This window comes from Heterodontus francisci, chromosome 10 (assembly GCF_036365525.1).
Source record: "Heterodontus francisci isolate sHetFra1 chromosome 10, sHetFra1.hap1, whole genome shotgun sequence".
Lineage (NCBI taxonomy): Eukaryota > Metazoa > Chordata > Chondrichthyes > Heterodontiformes > Heterodontidae > Heterodontus > Heterodontus francisci.
This window is the reverse complement of record NC_090380.1, coordinates 123,138,997-123,158,835: the sequence shown is the minus strand read 5'-3', so window position 1 is coordinate 123,158,835 and position 19,839 is coordinate 123,138,997. Positions and strand designations below refer to the sequence as shown.

At 46.1% G+C, this 19,839-nt stretch overlaps 1 protein-coding gene across 1 annotated transcript in view; it reads left to right on the top strand.

Moving 5' to 3' along the window:
• LOC137374739 (ribosomal RNA processing protein 1 homolog A) overlaps positions 1–19,839 on the top strand; it is a 68,322-nt gene that overhangs the window by 40,914 nt on the left and 7,569 nt on the right. The window contains exons 11-14 of the mRNA XM_068041308.1: positions 3,170–3,189; positions 10,215–10,343; positions 12,571–13,151; positions 19,662–19,805. Of these exons, the coding sequence (XP_067897409.1) occupies positions 3,170–3,189; positions 10,215–10,343; positions 12,571–13,151; positions 19,662–19,805 (874 nt within the window). The remainder of the gene's footprint in view (positions 1–3,169; positions 3,190–10,214; positions 10,344–12,570; positions 13,152–19,661; positions 19,806–19,839) is intronic.

Here is a 19,839-nt window from a genome sequence, read left to right as displayed (position 1 = left end):
GTGCTAACGCACTTGGGAGCTCTGTCTTTGAGAGGTCTGCCACATTTGCGATTTTGTCCTGTCAGGATATAACCATAAAGCACTGCAGACAGCAAAGATGGAAATTATTGAGCTTCTTTTCCTGGTAGCTGTAAGTCACCCATGTTTCACAGTCATACAGCAAGGTGCTGAGAACACAGGCCTCAAAAGCATCAGCTTGGTCCTCAGGGTCAATTTGGTGTTGTCCCATGCGCAGTTTGCAAGTCAGCCAAAGGTGGTAGCTGCTTTCCCTATACAAGTATCGAGCTCTGCATCAAGGGATAGATTGTCTGTCACTGAGGACTCAAGGTAGCAGAATTTGCAAACCACTTCCATTGGGGTGTTGTTTAGTGTGATCAGGGGTGGAGATGCTGCACCTTGTCCCATGACCATTGTTTTCTTGATGCTTATAGTCAAAGAGAACAAGTTTCAGGCATGGGAGAGACAGAACATGAGTGTTTGTAGCTGAGTTTCCATGTGAGCAACTAGAGCAGCATCATCAGCATAGAGGAGTTCTCTGATCAGGACATGATGTGTTATTGTCTTCGCTTTCAGCCTTGATAGATTGTGGAGCTTGACGTCTGACCTCGTGTGCAAGTTTTTTTTTTAATTTGTTCATGGGATGTGGGCATTGCTGGCTAGGCCAGCATTTATTGCCCATCACTAATTGTCCTTGAGAAGGTGGTGGTGAGCTGCCTTCTTGAACCACTGCAGTCCAATTGGGGTAGGTACACCCACAGTGCTGTTAGGAAGGGAGTTCCAGGATTTTGACCCAGTGACAGTGAAGGAACGGCGATATAGTTCTAAGTCAGGATGGTGTGTGGCTTCGAGGGGAACTTGCAGGTGGTGGTGTTCCCATGCATTTAATGCACTTGTCCTTCTAGGTGGTGGAGGTGGATTGGAAGGTGCTGTCGAAGGAGCCTTGGTGAGTTGCTGCAGTGCATCTGCTGCTGCCACTGTGCATCGGTAGTGAAGGGAGTGATGTTGAAAGTAGTGGATGGGGTGCCTATTGATTTGTCTTGGATGGTGTCGATGAGCAGAGAGATCTTGGTATCCAGGTACATAAATCCCTGAAAGTTGCTACCCAGGTTAATAGGGCTGTTAAGAAGGCATATGGTGTGTTAGCCTTTATTAGTAGGGGGATCGAGTTTCAGAGCCACGGGGTCATGATGCAGCTGTACAAAACTCTGGTGAGGCCGCACCTGGAGTATTGCGTGCAGTTCTGGTCACCGCATTATAGGAAGGATGTCGAAGCTTTGGAAAGGGTGCAGAGGAGATTTACTAGGATGTTGCCTGGTATGGAAGGAAGGTCTTACGAGGAAAGGCTGAGGGACTTGGGGTTGTTTTCGTTAGAGAGAAGGAGGAGGAGAGGTGACTTAATAGAGACATACAAGATAATCAGAGGGTTAGATAGGGTGGATAGTGAGAGTCTTTTTCCTCGGATGAGGATGGCAAACACGAGGGGACATAGCTTTAAGTTGAGGGGTGAAAGATATAGGACAGATGTCAGAGGTAGTTTCTTTACGCAGAGAGTAGTAGGGGCGTGGAACGCCCTGCCTGCAACAGTAGTAGACTCGCCAACTTTAAGGGCATTTAAGTGGTCATTGGATAGACATATGGATGTAAATGGAATAGTGTAGGTCAGATGATCGGCGCAACATCGAGGGCCGAAGGGCCTGTACTGCGCTGTAATATTCTAATTCTAATTCTAATCCCCACCTGTCCCTATATTTCCCTACCACCTACCTATACTAGGGGCAATTTATAATGGCCAATTAACCTAGCAACCTGCAAGTCTTTGGCATGTGGGAGGAAACCGGAGCACCCGGAGAAAACCCACGCAGACACAGAGAGAACTTGCAAAGTCCACACAGGCAGTACCCGGAATTGAACCCGGGTCACTGGAGCTGTGAGGCTGCGGTGCTAACCACTGCGCCACTGTGCCGCCCCATGAAGGTGCTTTATATACAGTGCTGTAGTTGTCTGTTTCTGACTCTCTAAACCCTGTATGATTTGTCATGTAACTACTAAAAAAACCCTCGGTACTGTAGAGTTTGTAAATGCTCCAAAGCTGCTTCTGTTTGAATAGTGCCCATAACGTGCTGCAGACAGCGAAGTTGGAAATTGAGCTGCTTTTCCTGGTAGCTGGAAGTCGCCCATGTTTCACAGCCATACAGCAAGGTGTTGAGAATGCAGGCTTTATAAACCATCAGCTCGGTCCTCAGAGTCAGCTTGGTGTTATCCCATGCGTGTTTCACGAGTTAGCCAAAGGTGGTAGCTCCTTTGGATTGGACAGACCTGCAGGATGGAAGACGGTCGCAGACCCAAGAACCTTCTGTATGGTGAGGTATCTGGAGTCAGGCGCCCAGTGGGGAGCCCAAAGCTCCGCATCAAGGATGCTTGCAAGTGTGACATGAAGGCCCTAAATGTCGACTATCGCACCTGGGAGTCACTAGCTGGCGAATGAGGGAAATGGCAACACATCCTGTGGACTGGTGTGCACTGCCATGATGACCAGTTGTTACAGCAGCTTGGCAACATGTGCTAACGCTGAAAAGAACTCTGTCACATGGCAGTTTCGCATGCGATACTTGTGGCAGAACCTGCTTCACAACCATCAGCAAAGGTGCACCAAGAAAAGACAACCCAGTTAAATGGATTGTTTGCTGCGTGTCCATCTTTTGTAGGTGGAAGGATGCCAACCAATCTGTAACTGCTCACAGACCCTGTGTATTGAAATACTGCAGGGTTTGTGTAACCACTCACAGAAGCTTGGTACTATAATACTGTAGTTTGCATTTGCTCACAGATTGGTACTGTAATACTGTAGGGTTTGTGGAACCACTTGCAAACCCTTGGTACTGCGATACTGTAGGGTTTGTGGAACCACTTGCAAACCCTTGGTACTGCAATACTGTAGGGTTTGTGAATGCCCACAGACCCTCGGTACTGTAGGGTTTGTAAATGCCCACAGACCCTCGGTACTGTAATACTGTAAGGTTTGTAAATGCCCACAGACCCTCGGTACTGTAATACTGTAAGGTTTGTAAATGCCCACAGACCCTCGGTACTGTGATACTGTGGGGTTTGTGGAACTGCTCATTTCCATGTCCTGCTCGAAACAATGATCTTTTTCTCTCTTTTCCAATAGGTTCCGGGATTTAGCTGAAGGTAAGCATGGAGGGCATTACCCAGCCTATGACTGAAGCAGCCTTTGGCTTTGCAGGCTATTGATATTTTGCAGTGTATTCAAGGGAATGACAAATCTCAATGATAGATCCGCTTCGGTGGTCAATTTTCAAAATTCTAGCTTTGTAACTTTTTCAGGATATATAGCACTGCTTTCTAATTTTAATGGGGCAGGGGATATCCTGAGCTTTTCTCGTGTCCCCCAGTTGCTGGATAAACAGTGACGCACAAATCTTCAGAATCACAGAATTGTTACATCACAGCAAGAGGCAGTCTGACCATCATGTCTGCACTGGCTCTCCGAGTGAGCAACTTAGTGCCATTTCCCCACCTTCTCCCCATAACCCTGTATATTCTTCCTTTTCAGGTAACAGTTTGAATGCTTCCAATGAACCTGCTTCCACCACACGCTCAGGCAGTGCATTCCAGATCCGAACCACTTGCCTGAAAAAGTTATTCCTCATGTCATCAATTTTGCCAATTACTTTAAATCTCTGCCCCCTCGTTCTCGATCCTTTCACGAGTGGGAACAGTTTCTCTCTATCTACTCTGTCCAGACCCCTTATTATTTTGAATACCTCCTTCAAATCGCCTCTCACCCTTCTCTTCAAGGAAAACAGTCCCAATTTCTCTAATCGATCTTCGGAAATGAAGTTCCTCATCCCTGGAACCATTCTCGTGAATCTTTTCTGTACTCTCTCCAATGCCCTTCCAGCTTTCCTTAAATGTGGTGCCCAGAACTGGACGCAATACTTCAGCTGAGGCCGAACTAGTGTCTTATACAAGTTCAACATAATTTCCTTGCTCTTTGTACTCTATGCCTCTATTAATAAAGCCCAGGACACTGTATGCTTTATTAACCGCTCTCTCAACCTGTCCTGTCACCTTCAATGACTTATGCACATATACACCCGGGTCCCTCTGCTCCTGCATCCCCTTTAGAATTGTACCCTTTATATTGTCTCTCCATGTTCTTCCTACCAAAATGAACCACTTCACATTTCTCCACATTGAACTTCATCTGCCACCTGTTTGCCCATTGCACCAACTTGTCTGTGTCCTTTTGAAGTTCTACACTATCCTCCTCACAGTTCACAATGCTTCCAAATTTCGTACTCCAGATGTGGTCTCACCAATACTTTTATAACTGAAACATAACCTCCCTACTTTTGTATTCAATTCCCCTTGCAACAAACAACATTCTATTAGCTTTCCTAATTACGTGCTGTACCTGCATACTAACGTTTTGCGATTCATGGACTAGGACACCCAGATCCCTCTGCATCTGAGCTCTGCAATCTCTCAACATTTAGATAATATGCTCTTTTTTTATTCTTGCTGCCAAAATGAACAATTTCATATTTTCACACATTATACTCCATTTGGCAAATCTTTACCCACTCACCTAAACTATATATATCCCTTTAGCCTCCTTATGTCCTTGTCACAACTTACTTTCCTATCTATCTTCATGTCATCAGCAAAATTAGCTGCCATTCCTTCAGCCAAGTTATTTATATAAATTGTAAAATGTTGAGGCCCAGCACTGATCCCTGTGGCACACCACTCGTTACATGTTGCCAACCAGAAAATAACCTATTTATGCCTACTCTGTTTCCTGTTAGCTAGCCAATCTCCTATCCATGTCAATATGTTACCCCCTACACCATGAGCTTGTATTGAGCCTGGGCCTCTGGGATCACTAGTCCAGTGTCGTTACCACTACGCCACCACCTCCCCCAATAACTTCCACAGAAACCTTTGAGACAACTTAGGAAATGCATTCTGGAAATCTTAAGTACAATGCATCCACAGGTTCCCCATTATCCATAGCATGTTACTACTTCAAAGAACTCCCAACAAATTGGTTAAACATGATTTTCCCTTTCACAAAACCATGTTGACTCTGCCTGATTACCTTTGAATTTTTCTAAGTGCCCTGCTATAACATCTTTAATAGCTTCTAACATTTTCCCTATGACAGATGTCTAGCTAACTTGCTTTGTGTCTCCCTCCTTCTTTGAATAAAGGAATTACATTCGCTATTTTCCAATCTAATGGAACCTTCCTCAAATCTAGGGAATTTTGGAAAATTAAAACCAATGCATCAACTATCTCACTAGCCACTTCTAAGACCTTAGGATGAAGTCCATCAGCACCCGGGGACTTGTCAGCCCGCAGCTCCAACAATTTGTTCAACATTTCCCTGGTGGTTGTAATTTTCTTGCGTTCCTCCCTCCCTTCCATTTCCAGATTTGCAGCTATTTCTGGGATGTTAGTTTCTTCTTTAGTGAAGACCGATGCAAAATACCTGTTCAATTCATCTGGCATCTCCTTATTTTCCCTTTTTAATTCCCCCGACTCGCTTTCTACAGGACCGACGCTCAGCTTTATTAACTTTTTTTTTAATATAGAAACTCTTACACTCATGAAATTTCTAGCTAGCTTTCTCTTGTACTCTAATTTTTCCCTCTTTATTAATCTTTTATTCATTCTTTGCTGCTTTTTATATTCTGTCCGATCTTCTGACCTGCCTCCCATCTTTACACAATTATATGCTTTTTGTTTAAGTTGGATACGAGCTTTGACTTTTTTTAGTTAACCATGGATGGTGGGACCTCCCCTTGGAGTTTTTCTTTGTCGTTGGAATGTTTCTATTCTGCGTATTCTGAAATATCCCCTTAAATGTCTGCCACAGCATTTCTATTGACCTATCCCTTAACCTAACTTGCCAGTTCACTTTTGCTAGCTCTACTTTCATGCCCTCATAATTGCCCTTAATTAAGTTTAAAGTACTAGTTGTAGACCCACTCTTCTCTCCCTTGGACTGAATATAAAATTCTTCATATTACAATTGTTGCTGCTTAGGGGTGCCTTCACTATGGGGTCATTAATTAATCCGATCTCATTGCGCAATGACAGGTCTAGTATAGCCTGCTCTCTGGTTGGCTCCAGAATGTGCTGTTCTAAGAAACTATCCCAAAGACATTCTATGAACTCCTCATCTAGGCTACTTTTGCCCATCTGATTTTCCAGTCTATATGTAGATTAACGTCCCCCATGGTTATCGCTGTACCTTTCTGACAAGCTCTCATTATTTCTTCCTTTATATCCCATCCTACTGTATGGTTAAATTTAGGGGGCCTGTACACCACTCCCACAAGTGACTTCTTGCCTTTATGATTTCTTTACCCAACCGCTTCTACATCCTGGTTTCTTGAACTTGGGTAATCCCTCTCTATTGCGCTAATACCATCATTAATTAACAGAGCCACCCTTCTACCTTTTCCTAGCTTCCCGTGCTTCCTAAATGTCATGTACCCTTTAATGTTCAGGTCCCAATCTATGTCATCCTGCAGCCATGTCTCTGATGGCTATCAGATCATATTTATCTCCATTTGCGCTATCAGTTCATCTGTTTTTATTTCGAATGCTACGTACATTCAGATACAGAGCCTTTAATGTTGTCCTTTTATTATATTTGTAACATGTAGCCTCATCTGATTTACTCTTCGATTTGTACTCTCTATCCCTTCCTGTCAGTTTGTTTTTCTTTTCCCATATTAATACCTTGTCTCTACTCTTTGATTTACAAATTTGATCCCTTGCTCCCACTATTTAGTTTAAAACCCTGTCTACTGCCTTAGTTATGTGGCTCACTAGAATGCTGGTCTGAGCACGGTTCAGGTGCAGACCATCCCAATGGTACAGCCTCCGCTTTCCCCAGTAATCCTGCCAGTGTCCCAAGAACTGGAACCCACTTCTGCCACACCAGTCTTTGAGTCATGCATTCATTTCTCTAATCTTATTTTCCCTATGCCAATTTGCACCTGGCTCAGGCAATAATCAAAAGATTATTACCTTTGAGCTTCTGCTTAATTTGGTGCCTAGTTCCTCATATTGACTATGCAGAACCTCTTTCCTTGCCCTGCCTATGTCATTGGTACCTACACAGGCCATGACGTTTGAATCCCCCCCTCCCACTGTAAGTTCCTCTCCAGTCCTGACTACATGTTCCGACCCCTGGAACTGAGCAGGGAACACCGCCTTTACTCTCACTCTTTGCTGCAGAGAACTATCTCAGTCTCCCTCATTATATTGTCCCCTACTACCACTACATTCCTTTTTGCTCCCTCCGCTTGAATGGCTCCCTGTGCCATGGTGCTATGGTCAGTCTGCTCATCCACACTACAGCCCTCAAGAACCTCAAACTTGTTGCTCAATTGTAAGAGCTGAGGCTCCTCCACTCCCACTTTCTCAATCCCCTGACCTGCCTGACTCAGTCACACCCTCCTGTCCATGAACACTGACCAAGTCAGACAACCCTATCGTGAGGGGTATGACTATCTTCTGGAACTAAGTGTCTAGGTAACTTCTCCCACCCTGAGGTATCACAATGTCTGCAGCTCGGCCTCCAGCGCATCTACTCTGAGCTGAAGCTTCTCAAACTGCAGATGTGGTTTCCGTGGATTGCTGTGGCATCCAGGAACGCGCTCATACTGCAGCACGACACATCACCTGTCCTGCCATCTGTATTGTGTTAATTAAATTAAGTTTATTTTTCTTAATTTATAGTTTCCCTCTTCATTGAACTCCCTCACTCACCAAATTCCCTTCTTCACACTCTGCACTCAAGCAGCACAGAGACCCCTGAATTTATACTTTCTGGAAAACAATCGTGCCAGCTTTGCCAGAGCTCAGAAACCAGCTTAAACTAGCTGCCTAATTAAATAGCTACAGCTACTTTGTGAACTTGTATATCCCTGTTTAAAACAGTAAGAAACTTAACTTGCCTCTTAAGTTAAACAGTAATATTTAGCTAATTGCTAAATCTAAACAAAAACTCGACTTTAGAGCGATTAACCCTTAAAATCTTCACACAGTGCTATAGCTGTCCTGGGAGTGTTTGATGGGACAATGTGTAGAGGGAGCTTTACTCTGTATCTAACCTATTTTTCTTTTCTTTTTCTCTTTTCTGTAATGTGACCAGAACTGTACACAGTACTCTAGCTGTGGTCTAACTAGTGTTTTACACAGTTCTAGCATAACCTCCCTGCTCTTATATTCTATACATCAGCCATTAACAGAAAGTATTCCGTAAGCCTTCGTAACCACCTTATCCACCTGTCCTGTTACCCTCAGGAATCAGTGGACAGTCACTCCAAGGTCCTCTGTTCACAGAGATTGTTCGGTTAGATTGAAAGAGCAAATGTAAAACATGATCATTTGATGTAATCCTTCACTGCAGTATACACAGACTATTGAGAGAGAGAGAGAGAGAGAGAGAGAGAGGATTGGGGTGTGAAACATTGGGATAGAAGGAGGAAAATAGATGGAGAGGTTAACAAATAGGAAAGGAGTGATAGGCACGGAGAGCGAGGTAATCTCTCTCCGTGCCGATCTCTCTCCTCCCCTCTGCTCTCTGAAACCCTATTTCTTCTCTGTTCATTTTTCAAGTCTGTCTCTCCCTCTTGCTCTCAGGATGGGAAGAGGGAGAAAGAGCAGAGAAAAGCTGTTGCATGTAGTGAGAGAGGAGGAGAAAGAGACAGGAAGAGTGAGGCTGGCATTGGTAGATGGAGCTTTACTCTGTATCTAACCCCGTGCTGTACCTGTCCTGGGAGTTTTTGATGGGGACAGTGTAGAGGGAGCTTTACTCTGTATCTAACCCCATGCTGTACCTGTCCTGGGAGTGTTTGACGATGTCAGTGACCAGAAAGAGATGTTTAATTGTTCTTGCCTTGCATCCTGTTGACTAATGAAATGTCGATATAACCTGGTACGGAATTATATTCCATATGGCCTTCGCCCTTAAATGACAGCAGTAGGCTGAGTGCAGATTTTAGTTACCTCTTGGGTCCTGAGTCGCCTTGTGAAAGTTGACAGGCTTTTTAGCTGGCAAAACCGAGTAGGCATGGTCTGTGACGGTCCATGGTGGAGTCGGTCTGGGACCTGCTACTCTTCACACTCCTTATCACTGGATAATGAAGGAACTGGTGGTTTGCAGTGAGTTGGGCTATGGCCAGTGTGTTTTGTAGTAACAGTATTCATATAATCTTACATCACCGGAGGCCATTCAGCCCATCATGCCGATGCTGGCTCTTTGGTAGATTGATCCAATTAGTCAATTATCTTAAACCTGCCTTCTGAGCAAAACTATGGCAGATGGAGTTCAATATAGGGAAGTGTGAGATCATGCACTTTGGACGTGAGAAATATAAGTTGTAACACTTTCTAAATGGCAAGAAGCTAGGAACTAGGGATGAAGTAGAGATTTAGAGGTCCAGGTACAGAAATCACTAATTTAAAGCAGGCAAATGGAGTATTGGTCTTAACAGGGTTGGAAGACAAAGGGGTTGAAATAATGTTTATGAAGTGATACAGGCAATTCATCATTCCACATCACAATTTGCGTTAAAAAATTATTTCCTCATGTCGGCTCTGCTTTTGCAATTTATCTTAAATCTGTATCCTTTGGTTACTGATCCTTCTGCCACTGGCAACTGTTTATCATTTTTTTTTACCTGATCTGAACCATTCATGATTTTGAACATCTCAATCAAGTCTCCCCTTAACATAAGCTAAGGAGAATAATCCCAGCTATACAGAGCTCTGTTTAGACCAAATCTGAGTAACTGCACCTCAAAAGATGTATTGGCCTTTGAGGGGGTGCAGTGCAGAATCACCAGAATGATTTGAAGACAAAGAAGATTAGATTATGAGGATAGGTTGCATCGAATTGGCTTGCGTTATATTGAATATAGAAGATTAAGGGATGATCTATTGAAGATGTTTTAAGATGACCAAAGGAGTTAATAGGTTATCTGCTAGCCCATTTCCTCTGGTGGAAAAGTCCAGAACAAGGATGCATAAACGTTTTAGCATAATTTCCTTGTTTTTATGCTCTGTGCCTCTGTTTATAAAGCTCAGCATCACCATTAGCCTATTTTACAGCCCTGTGAACGTGCCCTGTGATCATACAATCTGAAATATGTGTGTCTTATGCACAGGGATCTTTCCACAAGATGATTTCCCTCAAGAAATGTCAACAGATGAAGATGATGAGGATTTTTGCAGGAGAAAGAGAAAGAAGAAACAAAGGCTAGAAAAGGCTTTGGAGGAGAAACAGGAAGGAGCAGGTAAGCTAGTTTCCATCTTTATTCATTCAACATGTATACACTGACATAACCTTTCTGTTTTAAATGTGCTGAGTATCCAGGGTGAGAATGGAGGGAGGAACATGGAGAGGAGTGAGCGCCCAGGGGTGGGTAGGAGGCAGGGTGGAGAAGGCAGTGCCCAGGGGTGGAGCGGAGGAGAGAGCGCCCGGGGTGAGGGGTAAGTGGGGAGGAGGGAGGGAGGGTGGGCGTCAGGAAGGAGGAGGGACCAGTTTTGGGGGGGTGGGAAGGAGGAGAAAAGAAGGGAGCGCCGGGACTTGAGGAGAAGGGTCTGCCAGGGCGGAGTTTGGGGGGCAGAAACAGAGAAAATAGTAACAGTAAAGTGATGGAAGGTGTCATCAACAGTGCCATCAAGCGGCACTTGCTTAGCCATAACCTGCTCAGTGACGCTCAGTTTGGGTTCCGCCAGGGCCACTCAGCTCCTGACCTCATTACAGCCTTGGTTCATACAAGGACAAGAGAACTGAACTCAACAGGTGAGGTGAGAGCGACTGCCCTTGACATCAAGGCAGCATTTGACCAAGTATGGCATCAAGGAGCCCTAGCAAAACTCAGGTCAATGGGAACCGGGGGGGGAAAACCCTCCGCTGGCTGGAGTCATACCTAGCACAAAGGAAGATGGTTGTAATTGTTGGAGGTCAATCATCTGAGCTCCAGGACATCACTGCAGGAATTCCTCAGGGTAGTGTCCTAGGCCCAACCATCTTCAGCTGCTTCATCAATGACCTTCCTTCAATCATAAGGTCAGAAGTGGGGATGTTCGCTGATGATTACACAATGTTCACCATTCGTGACTTCTCAGATACTGAAGCAGTCCGTGTGGAAATGCAGCAAGACCTGGACAATATCCGGGCTTGGGCTGATAAATGGCAAGTAACATTGGCGCCACACAAGTGCCAGGCAATGACCATCTCCCCTTGACATTCAACGGCATTACAATAAATGCTGGCCTAGCCAACGACACCCACATTCCATGAATGAATTTTTAAAAAATGAGTAGGCCATTCGGCCCTTCGAGCCTGCTCCTTCATTCATTATGATCATGGCTGATCATCCAACTCAGTAACCTGTTCCTGCTTTCCCCCATACCCTTTGATCCCTTTAGACCCAAGAGCTATATCTAACTCCTTCTTGAAAACATACAATGTTTTGGCCTCAACTGCTTTCTGTGGTAGCGAATTCCACAGGCTCACCACTGGGTGAAGAGATTTCTCCTCATCTCAGTCCTGAAAGGTTTACCCCGTATCCTTAGACTATGACCCATGGTTCTGGACTCCCCCACCATCGGGAACATCCTTCCTGCATCTACCCTATCAAGTCCTGTTAGAATTTTATAGGTTTCTATGAGATTCCCCCCTCACTCTTCTGAACTCCAGTGAATATAATCCTAACCGACTCAATCTCTCCTCATACGTCAGTCCCGCCATCCCAGGAATCAGTCTGGTAAACCTTCGCTGCACTCCCTCTATAGTAAGAACATCCTTCCTCAGGTAAGGAGACCAAAACTGCACACCATGTTCCAGGTGTGGCCTCACCAAGACCCTGTATAATTGCAGCAAGACATCCCTGCTCCTGTACTCGAATCCTCTCACTATGAAGGCCAACATACCATTTGCCTTTTTTACCGCCTGTTGGACCTGCATGCGTACCTTCAGTGACTGGTGTACGAGAACACCCAGGTCTCGCTGCATATTCCCCTCTCTCAGTTTATAGCCATTCAGATAATCTGCCTTCCTGTTTTTGCTACCAAAGTGGATAACCTCACATTTATCCACATTATACTGCATCTGCCATGCATGTGCCCAGCGTGAGGGGGAGCTGGGGGCACGGGAAGTGGGGAGGAGGAGGGACCAGTGGAAGAGAGGAGGAGAACAGGAGCGAAGCGCCTGGGGTTGTGGGAAAGCGGGGAGGAGGAGGGAGCACTGGGGGCTCAGAAAGGAGGCTGGACCAGTGGGTGGGAGAAGAACAGGAGGGAGCGCTGGGGGTTGTGGGGAGGAGGGGGGCCTGCTGGGAGGGGTGGTGGTGGTGGAGCTGGGTTGTGTCACTTTCTTCAGTTGGCTTTGAAGAAAATGGTAAACAGTTCCTATCATTTCCTCCACCTCTTCCATCCCATCCAATGATCTTCCTGGTTGCTGTGATTTCTGTGCAGTTGAAATCCTTGACCTGAAAGTCAGCTTGTGTTTTTCTTCAGATGAAAAGAGATCAGGAAAAGGGCAGAAGAAGAAGAAAAAATGTTCTACACAGAAGTTCCCGTCAGACACCAGCAGGATTGAAGAGCCAGTGGTGGAGGATAAGGAAGAGTCCAATCCCACTGAGCAGGAGCCTGCGATGATCAAGAAGAAAAAATCAAGAGCTGCTAAATTAGCACAGATGCCAGTGAATGATCCAGTCAGTGGTGATAGGCCAGAGCTTGAAAGTCAGACACAGGAAAATCTTGCCTGCGGAAACCAACTGAGCACAACTGTGCTGCATGTTCAGCCTCTGGTATCTGATGTAGACTCAGTAACCCTGGCACCCAAACTGAAGAGGAGGAGGAAGGTGCAGGCTCAACTCTTCAATGGGAGCAGTTTGCCTGAAGACCCAACACCCACAGAACCTGTCGTTGGTAAAAAAGTAAAAAAAATTCTAGTGAAGCTGAGAAAGCTGCAAGCCAAGAAGCAGGCAGGTGGTGATCAACCATCTTCAAACCAGGCACCAGCCAAGAGAAAGAGGAAGGGGAAGGACCTGCCTGAGGGACCCAGCTACAGCAAAAGGTTAAAAATCAAAAGCAGTGTAAGTTGGAATGATCCTCAACCTCTACCCTCTAATTATGAATGGGTCTAACAGCCTAAACATGTATGACACTCAGGACAGTGTCCCTTCATTTCTAGGGCTGTTTTCAGCTTAGACTGATGTCCTTTCTCCTGGTGGCTGCAGGGATCTCTGGAAGATGGGGCCGAGTTCAACCTAGTTCCCAGTGGCTAAAGGCTGACAAAATGTGGGTACAGGAGGAGGCCATTCAGCTGCCTGAGTCTGTTCCACCATTGAGATGCTGCTGGCTGATCCATACCTCAACTCCATTTATCCACCTTTGATCCGTATCCCTCAATATCCTTCCCAAGCAAAATCTAACAATCTCAATCAATCTGACATTTCAATTTTCCCAACCATTTTTCCCACCTTTCAGGGCGGGGTGTGGGATGCAGATTCCAGATTTCCACTACCTACAAAACATTCAACACATGCAATTGACTGCAAATGAAGATTAATTGGCAACCATTTAGGGAGATTTGCAGACAAAAGCAGTCGGGCCCTCCCTCCGGCGCAGGGACAGGGCGGGCGGGCCTTCCCTCTAGCCCTGGGTGGGATGTTTTTGCAGAAGGAAGACTTGGTCTGCCTTTAAGTGAATTGAGAATCCATCTCCCGTCAGTATAATCTTGGCCAGCATTAGGGTGATGGCGGTAGAAAACACAGTTGTATCAAGCCACTGCAAAGTCTAAGAAAAGGAATGAAACCGGACGGACCATTAGGCATCGATCTAGATACTGGAAACTACAACGGTAAACCCAGCCCTGTCGACCCTGCAAAGTCCTCCTTGCTAACATCTAGGAGCTTATGCCAAAATTGGGAGAGCTGTCCCACAGGCTAGTCAAGCAACAGCCTGACATTGTCTGCAAGGTATGTTTCTGTAAGTATGACTGTCCCAGACACCATCACCACCATCCCTGGGTATGTCCTGTCCCACTGGCAGGACAGACCCACCAGAGGTGGCGGCACAGTGGTAAACAGTCGAGGGAGAGTTGCCCTGGGAGTCCTTAACATTGCCTGCAGACCCCATGAAGTCTCATGGCAAGCATGGACAATGTGTACAAAATTGAGGGGCCTAGATAGAGTAGACAGGAAGGACCTGTTTCCCCGAGTGGAGAGGTCAATTATCAGGGGGCACAGGGGACATGAGGAAAAACTTTTTCACCCAGAGGGTGGTGGGTGTCTGGAATTCACTACCAGGAATGGTGGTAGAGGCAGAAACCCTCAATTCTTTTAAAAGATACCTGGACATGCACCTGAAGTGCTGTAACCTGCAAGGCTGTGGACCATGGGGATGGAAGGTGGGATTAGATTAGGCAGCTAGTTTTTTCGGCTGGCACGAACAGGTCGGGCGGAGTGGCCTCCTTCAGTGCCGTACTGAGTTTGGATGATCAGTATTGAAGCGTCGAATGGCCTACTGCTGCTCCTATTTTCTATTCTACGTTTTCTATGGTTCTTTGAAACCTCCTGATTACCTCCTACTGTCTCCCCTCAGTTGATAAATCGGTGCTTCTCCAACACCAACTGGAAGAAACACTGAGGGTAGCAAAGGCACAAATTGTACTCTAGCTGTGGACTTCAATGTCCAACATCAAGAGTGGCTCGGTAGCACCACTACTGACCGAGCTGGACAAGTCCTAAAGGACATAGCTGCTAGACTGGGTCTGCGGCAGGTGGTGAGGGAACCAACTAGACGGAAAACCTCGTCCTCACCAACCTACCTGTCGCAAATACATCTGTCATAGAGTTATACAGCACAGAAACAGGCCCTTTGGCCCATCGTGTCTGTGCTGGCCATCAAGCAGCTATCTATTCTAATCCCATTTTCCAGCACTTGGCCCGTAGCCTTGTATGCTATGGCGTTTCAAGTGCTCATCTAAATACTTCTTAAATGTTGAGGTTCCTGCTTCCACCACCTCTTCAGGTAGTGTGTTCGATTCCAACCACGCTCTGGGTGAAAACATTTTCCTCAAGTCCCCTCTAAACCTCCACCCCCTTACCTTCAATCTGTGCCCCTGGTTATTGACCCTCCACTAAGGGAATAAGTTTCTTCCTATCTATCCTATCAATGCACCTCATAATTTTGTAAACCTCAATCATGTCCCCCCTCAGCCTTCTCTGCTCTAAAGAAAACAAACATAACCTATCTAGTCTCTCTTCATAGCTGAAATGCTCCAGCCCAGGCAACATCCTGGTGAATCTCCTCTGCATCCTCTCCAGTGCAATCACATCCTTCCTATAGTGTGGTGACCAGAACTGTACACAGTACTCCAGCTGTGGCCTAACTAGCGTTTTATACAGCTCCATCATAACCTCCCTGCTCTTATATTCTATGCCTCGGCTAATACAGGCAAGTATCCCATATGTCTTCCTAACCACCTTATCTACTTGTGCTGCTGCCTTCAGTGATCTGTGGACAAGTACACCAAGGTCCCTCTGACCCTCTGTACTTCCTAGGGTCCTACCATCCATTGTATATTCCCTTGCCTTGTTGGTCCTTCCAAAATGCATTACCTCACACTTCTCAGGATTAAATTCCATTTGCCACTGCTCCACCCATCTTACCAGCCCATCTATTTCGGCCTCGCTATGTACGACACCAGTTTTCGTGTCATCTGCGAACTTACTGATCATATCTCCTATATTCATGTCTAAATCATTAATGTACACTACAAACAGCAAGGGTCTCAGCACCGATCCCTGCAGTACACCACTGGTCACAGGCTTCCACACACAAAAACAACCCTCGACCATCACCCTCTGCCTCTTGCCACAAAGCCAATTTTGGATCCAATTTGCCCTGGATCCCATAGGCTCTTACCTTCTCAACCAATCTCCCATGCAGGACCTGATCAAAAGCCTTACTGAAGTCTATGTAGACTACATCAACTGCTTTACCCTCATCTACACATCTAGTCACCTCCTCGAAATATTCAATCAAGTTAGTTAGATACGATCTCCCCCTGACAAAGCTATGCTGACTATTCCTGATTAATCCCTGCCTCTCCAAGTGGAGATTAATCTTGTCCCTCAGAATTTTTTCCAATAATTTCCCTGCCACTGATGTTAGACTCATCGGCCTGTAATTACCTGGTCTATCCCTACTACCCTTCTTGAATAATGGCACCACATTTGCTGTCCTCCCATCCTCTGGTACCTCTCCTGTGGCCAGAGAGGATTGGAAAATTTGTGTCAGAGCCCCTGCCTCCTCCTCCGTTGCCTCATTGCCTGGGAAACATCTCATCTGGGCCTGGGAATTTATCCACTTTTAAGCCGGCTAAAACAGCTAATAGCTCCTCCCTTTCAATGCTAATAGGTTTAAGTATATCACAATCTGCCTCCCTGATCTGTACACCTAATTCGTCCATTTCCATAGTGAACACAGATGAAAAGTAATAATTTAAAATCGCACCTATGTCCTCTGGCTCCACACACGCATTGCCACTCTGGTCCCTAATGGGCCCTACTCTTTCCCTGGTTGCCCTCTTACCCTTAATATACTTATAAAATGCCTTGGGATTTTCCTTTATCTTGCCCGCCAGTGTTTTTTCATGTTCCCTCTTTGCTCTTCTAATTACTTTTTTAAATACCCCCCCCCCTACACTTTCTATACTCGTCTAGGGCCTCCGCTGTTTTCAGCACTCTGAATCTGCCATAAGCCTCTTTTTTTTCCTTATCCAATCCTCTATATCCCTTGACATCCAGGGTTCCTTGGACTTGTTGGTCCTACCTGTCACCTTTACATGTTGGCCCTGAACTCTCACTATTTCCTTTTTGAATGACTCCCACAGGTCTGATGTAGATTTCCCTACAAGTAGCTGCTCCCAGTCCACTTTGGCCAGATCCTGTTTTATCATATTGAAATCTGCCTTCCCTCAATTCAGTACTTTTATTTCCTGTCAATACCATGACAGTATTGGTTGGAGTGACTGCTGCACAGTCCTTGAGTCTACCCACTATCCTGTGTGTGGCACTACCACTGTGCTAAATGGGATTGATTTTGAACAGATCAAAACTGGGCATCCATGAGGCGCAGTGGGCCATCAGCAGCAACAGAATTGTATTCAATCACAATCTAACCTCATGGCCTGGCGTATCCTACATTCTACCATTAGCATCAAGCCAAGGACCAACCCTGGTTCAATGAAGAGTGCAGGGGGGCATGCCAGGAGCAGCACCAGGCATACGTAAAAATGAGCTGTCAGCCTGGTGATGCTACAACACAGGATTACATGCATGCCACATAGTGGAAGTAGCATGAGACAGGGCTAAGCGATTCCACAACCAATGGATCAGACCCAAGCTGTGCAGTGCTGCCACATCCGATCATGAATGGTGGTGACAATTAAACAACTAACATGAGGCTCCACAAATATCCCGTCCTCAATGATGGGGGAGCCCATCACTTCAGTGCAAAAGACAAGGCTGAAGCATTTGCAGCCATCTTCAAACAGAAGTGTCGAGTGGATGATCCATCTCTGCCTCCTCCTGTAGTCCCCAGCATCACAGTTGCCAATCTTCAGCCAATTCGATTCACTCCGCGCGATATCAAGGAACGGCTGAAAGCACTGGATACTCCAAAGGCTAAGGATCCTGACAATATTCCGGCAATAGTACTGAAGACTTGTGTTGAGAACTAGCTGCACCCCGAGACAAACAGTTCCAATACAGCTACAACACTGGCATCTACCGAACAATGTGGAAAACTGCCCAGGTACGTCTTGTCCACAAAAAGCAGGACAAATCCAACCCGGCCAGTTACTGCCCCATCAGTCTACTCCCGGTGATCAGTAAAGTGATGGAAGGTGTCGTCGACAGTGCCATCAAGCGGCGCTTGCTCAGCTATAACTTGCTCACTGACGCTCCGTTTGGGTTCCGTCAGGGCCACTCAGCTCATGACCTCATGGCAGCCTTGGTCCAAACATGGACAAAAGAGCTGAACTCCAGAGGTGAGGTGAGAGTGACTACCCTTGGCATCAAGGAGCCCTAGCAAAACTGGAGTCATTGGGAATTGGGGAAAACTCTCCGCGGTTGGACTCATACCTGGCACAGACTAACATGATTGTGGTTGGTGGAGATCAATCATCTCAGCTCCAGCTCATTACCCTGAGGAACTTCTGCAGTGGTGTCCGAGGCCCAACCGTCTTCAGCTGCTTCATCAATGACCACCTCTTCATCATAGGGTCAGAAATGGGGATTGTCACTGCACAAAGTTCACCATTCACAACTCCTCAGATACTGAAGCAGTCCATGTAGAAATGCAGCAAGATCTGGACAATATCCAGGCTTGGGCTGTGAAGTGGTAAGTAGCATTCGCACCATACAAGTGCCAGGCAATGGCCATCTCAAACAATGGAGAACTTGCCATCTCCCCTTGACATTCAATGGCATTACCAGCGCTAATTGCCCCACTATCAACATTCTGGGGGTTACCATTGACGAGAAACTGAACTGGAGTAGCCATATAAATATCGTGGCTACAAGAGGAGGTCAGAGGCTAGGAATCCTGTGGCAAGTAACTCACCTGACTCCGCAAAGCCTGTCCACCATCTACAAGGCACAAGTCAGGAGTGTGATGGAATACTCTCCACTTGCCTGGATGGGTGTTGAAGCTCGACACCATCCAGGATAAAGCCAGCTGCTTGATTGGCATCCCACCCACCACCTTCAACATTCACTTGCTTTGCCACCGACACATAGTGGCAGCAGTGTCTACAAGATGCACTGCAGCAACTCACCAAACCTCTTTCGACAGCACCTTCCAAACCTGTGACCTCTACCACCTAGAAGGACAAGGGCAGCAGATAGATGGGAATACCACCAAGTTCCCCTCCAAGCCACACACCATCCTGACTTGGAACTATATCGCTGTTCCTTCACTGTCGCTGGGTCAAAATCCTGGAACTCCCTTCCTAAGAGCACTGTGGGTGTACCTACTCCACATGGACTGCAGCGCAGCTCACCACCACCTTCTCAAGGGAAATTAGGGATGGGTAATAAATGCTGCCTCACCAGCGATGCCCACATCCCATGAACAAATGAAAAAACAGGTGTTTCTGATCTCTCTCTGACTTCTTCCTGGAAGGTTATGTTGGAATGCCGCGTGAGGATAGGAACTGGTAAAGATGCAATCTTTCCTCGTGCACCACACATACACAGTTTGCCAACACTCACTAGCTGTTGAAGTACTGGAACCTGGTGGCACTGTACCCTCACAGAGAAGGGATGTGCGATATCTGGGTTTGTTCAGTTCTGCCAGGCCGTGGGCTTAGAAAAGCTGAGGAGACCTTGGTCGAGTTGACTTGTTGCACGCTTCACCCCCTCCAATTGTCTCACTCTCCATCTCCACCGTCAGACTGGGTGTGTTGCACAGGGTGGGAAATGGGGGATGTGGAGCTTTCGGCTCACCTGTTTATATGCTTGCAGTGTTCTGACTTTGTATGTGTGTATACACACATCGTCGGGCATCTCATTGAAACCTTACTATGTCCACAGGGTGATGCCGGACCTTGTGTTGCAATCAAGACATTGAATGCAGTCATATCTGATGAATTTGTGAAGTTCAAGAACACTCCTTTACCAAAACCTATCTTCAAACAAGCAAGAAGTGCTGAGCCTGCTCCCAAACGGTGTAAAATGGTGATTATGTCTTTAATTCTCGCTATCCTAGAGG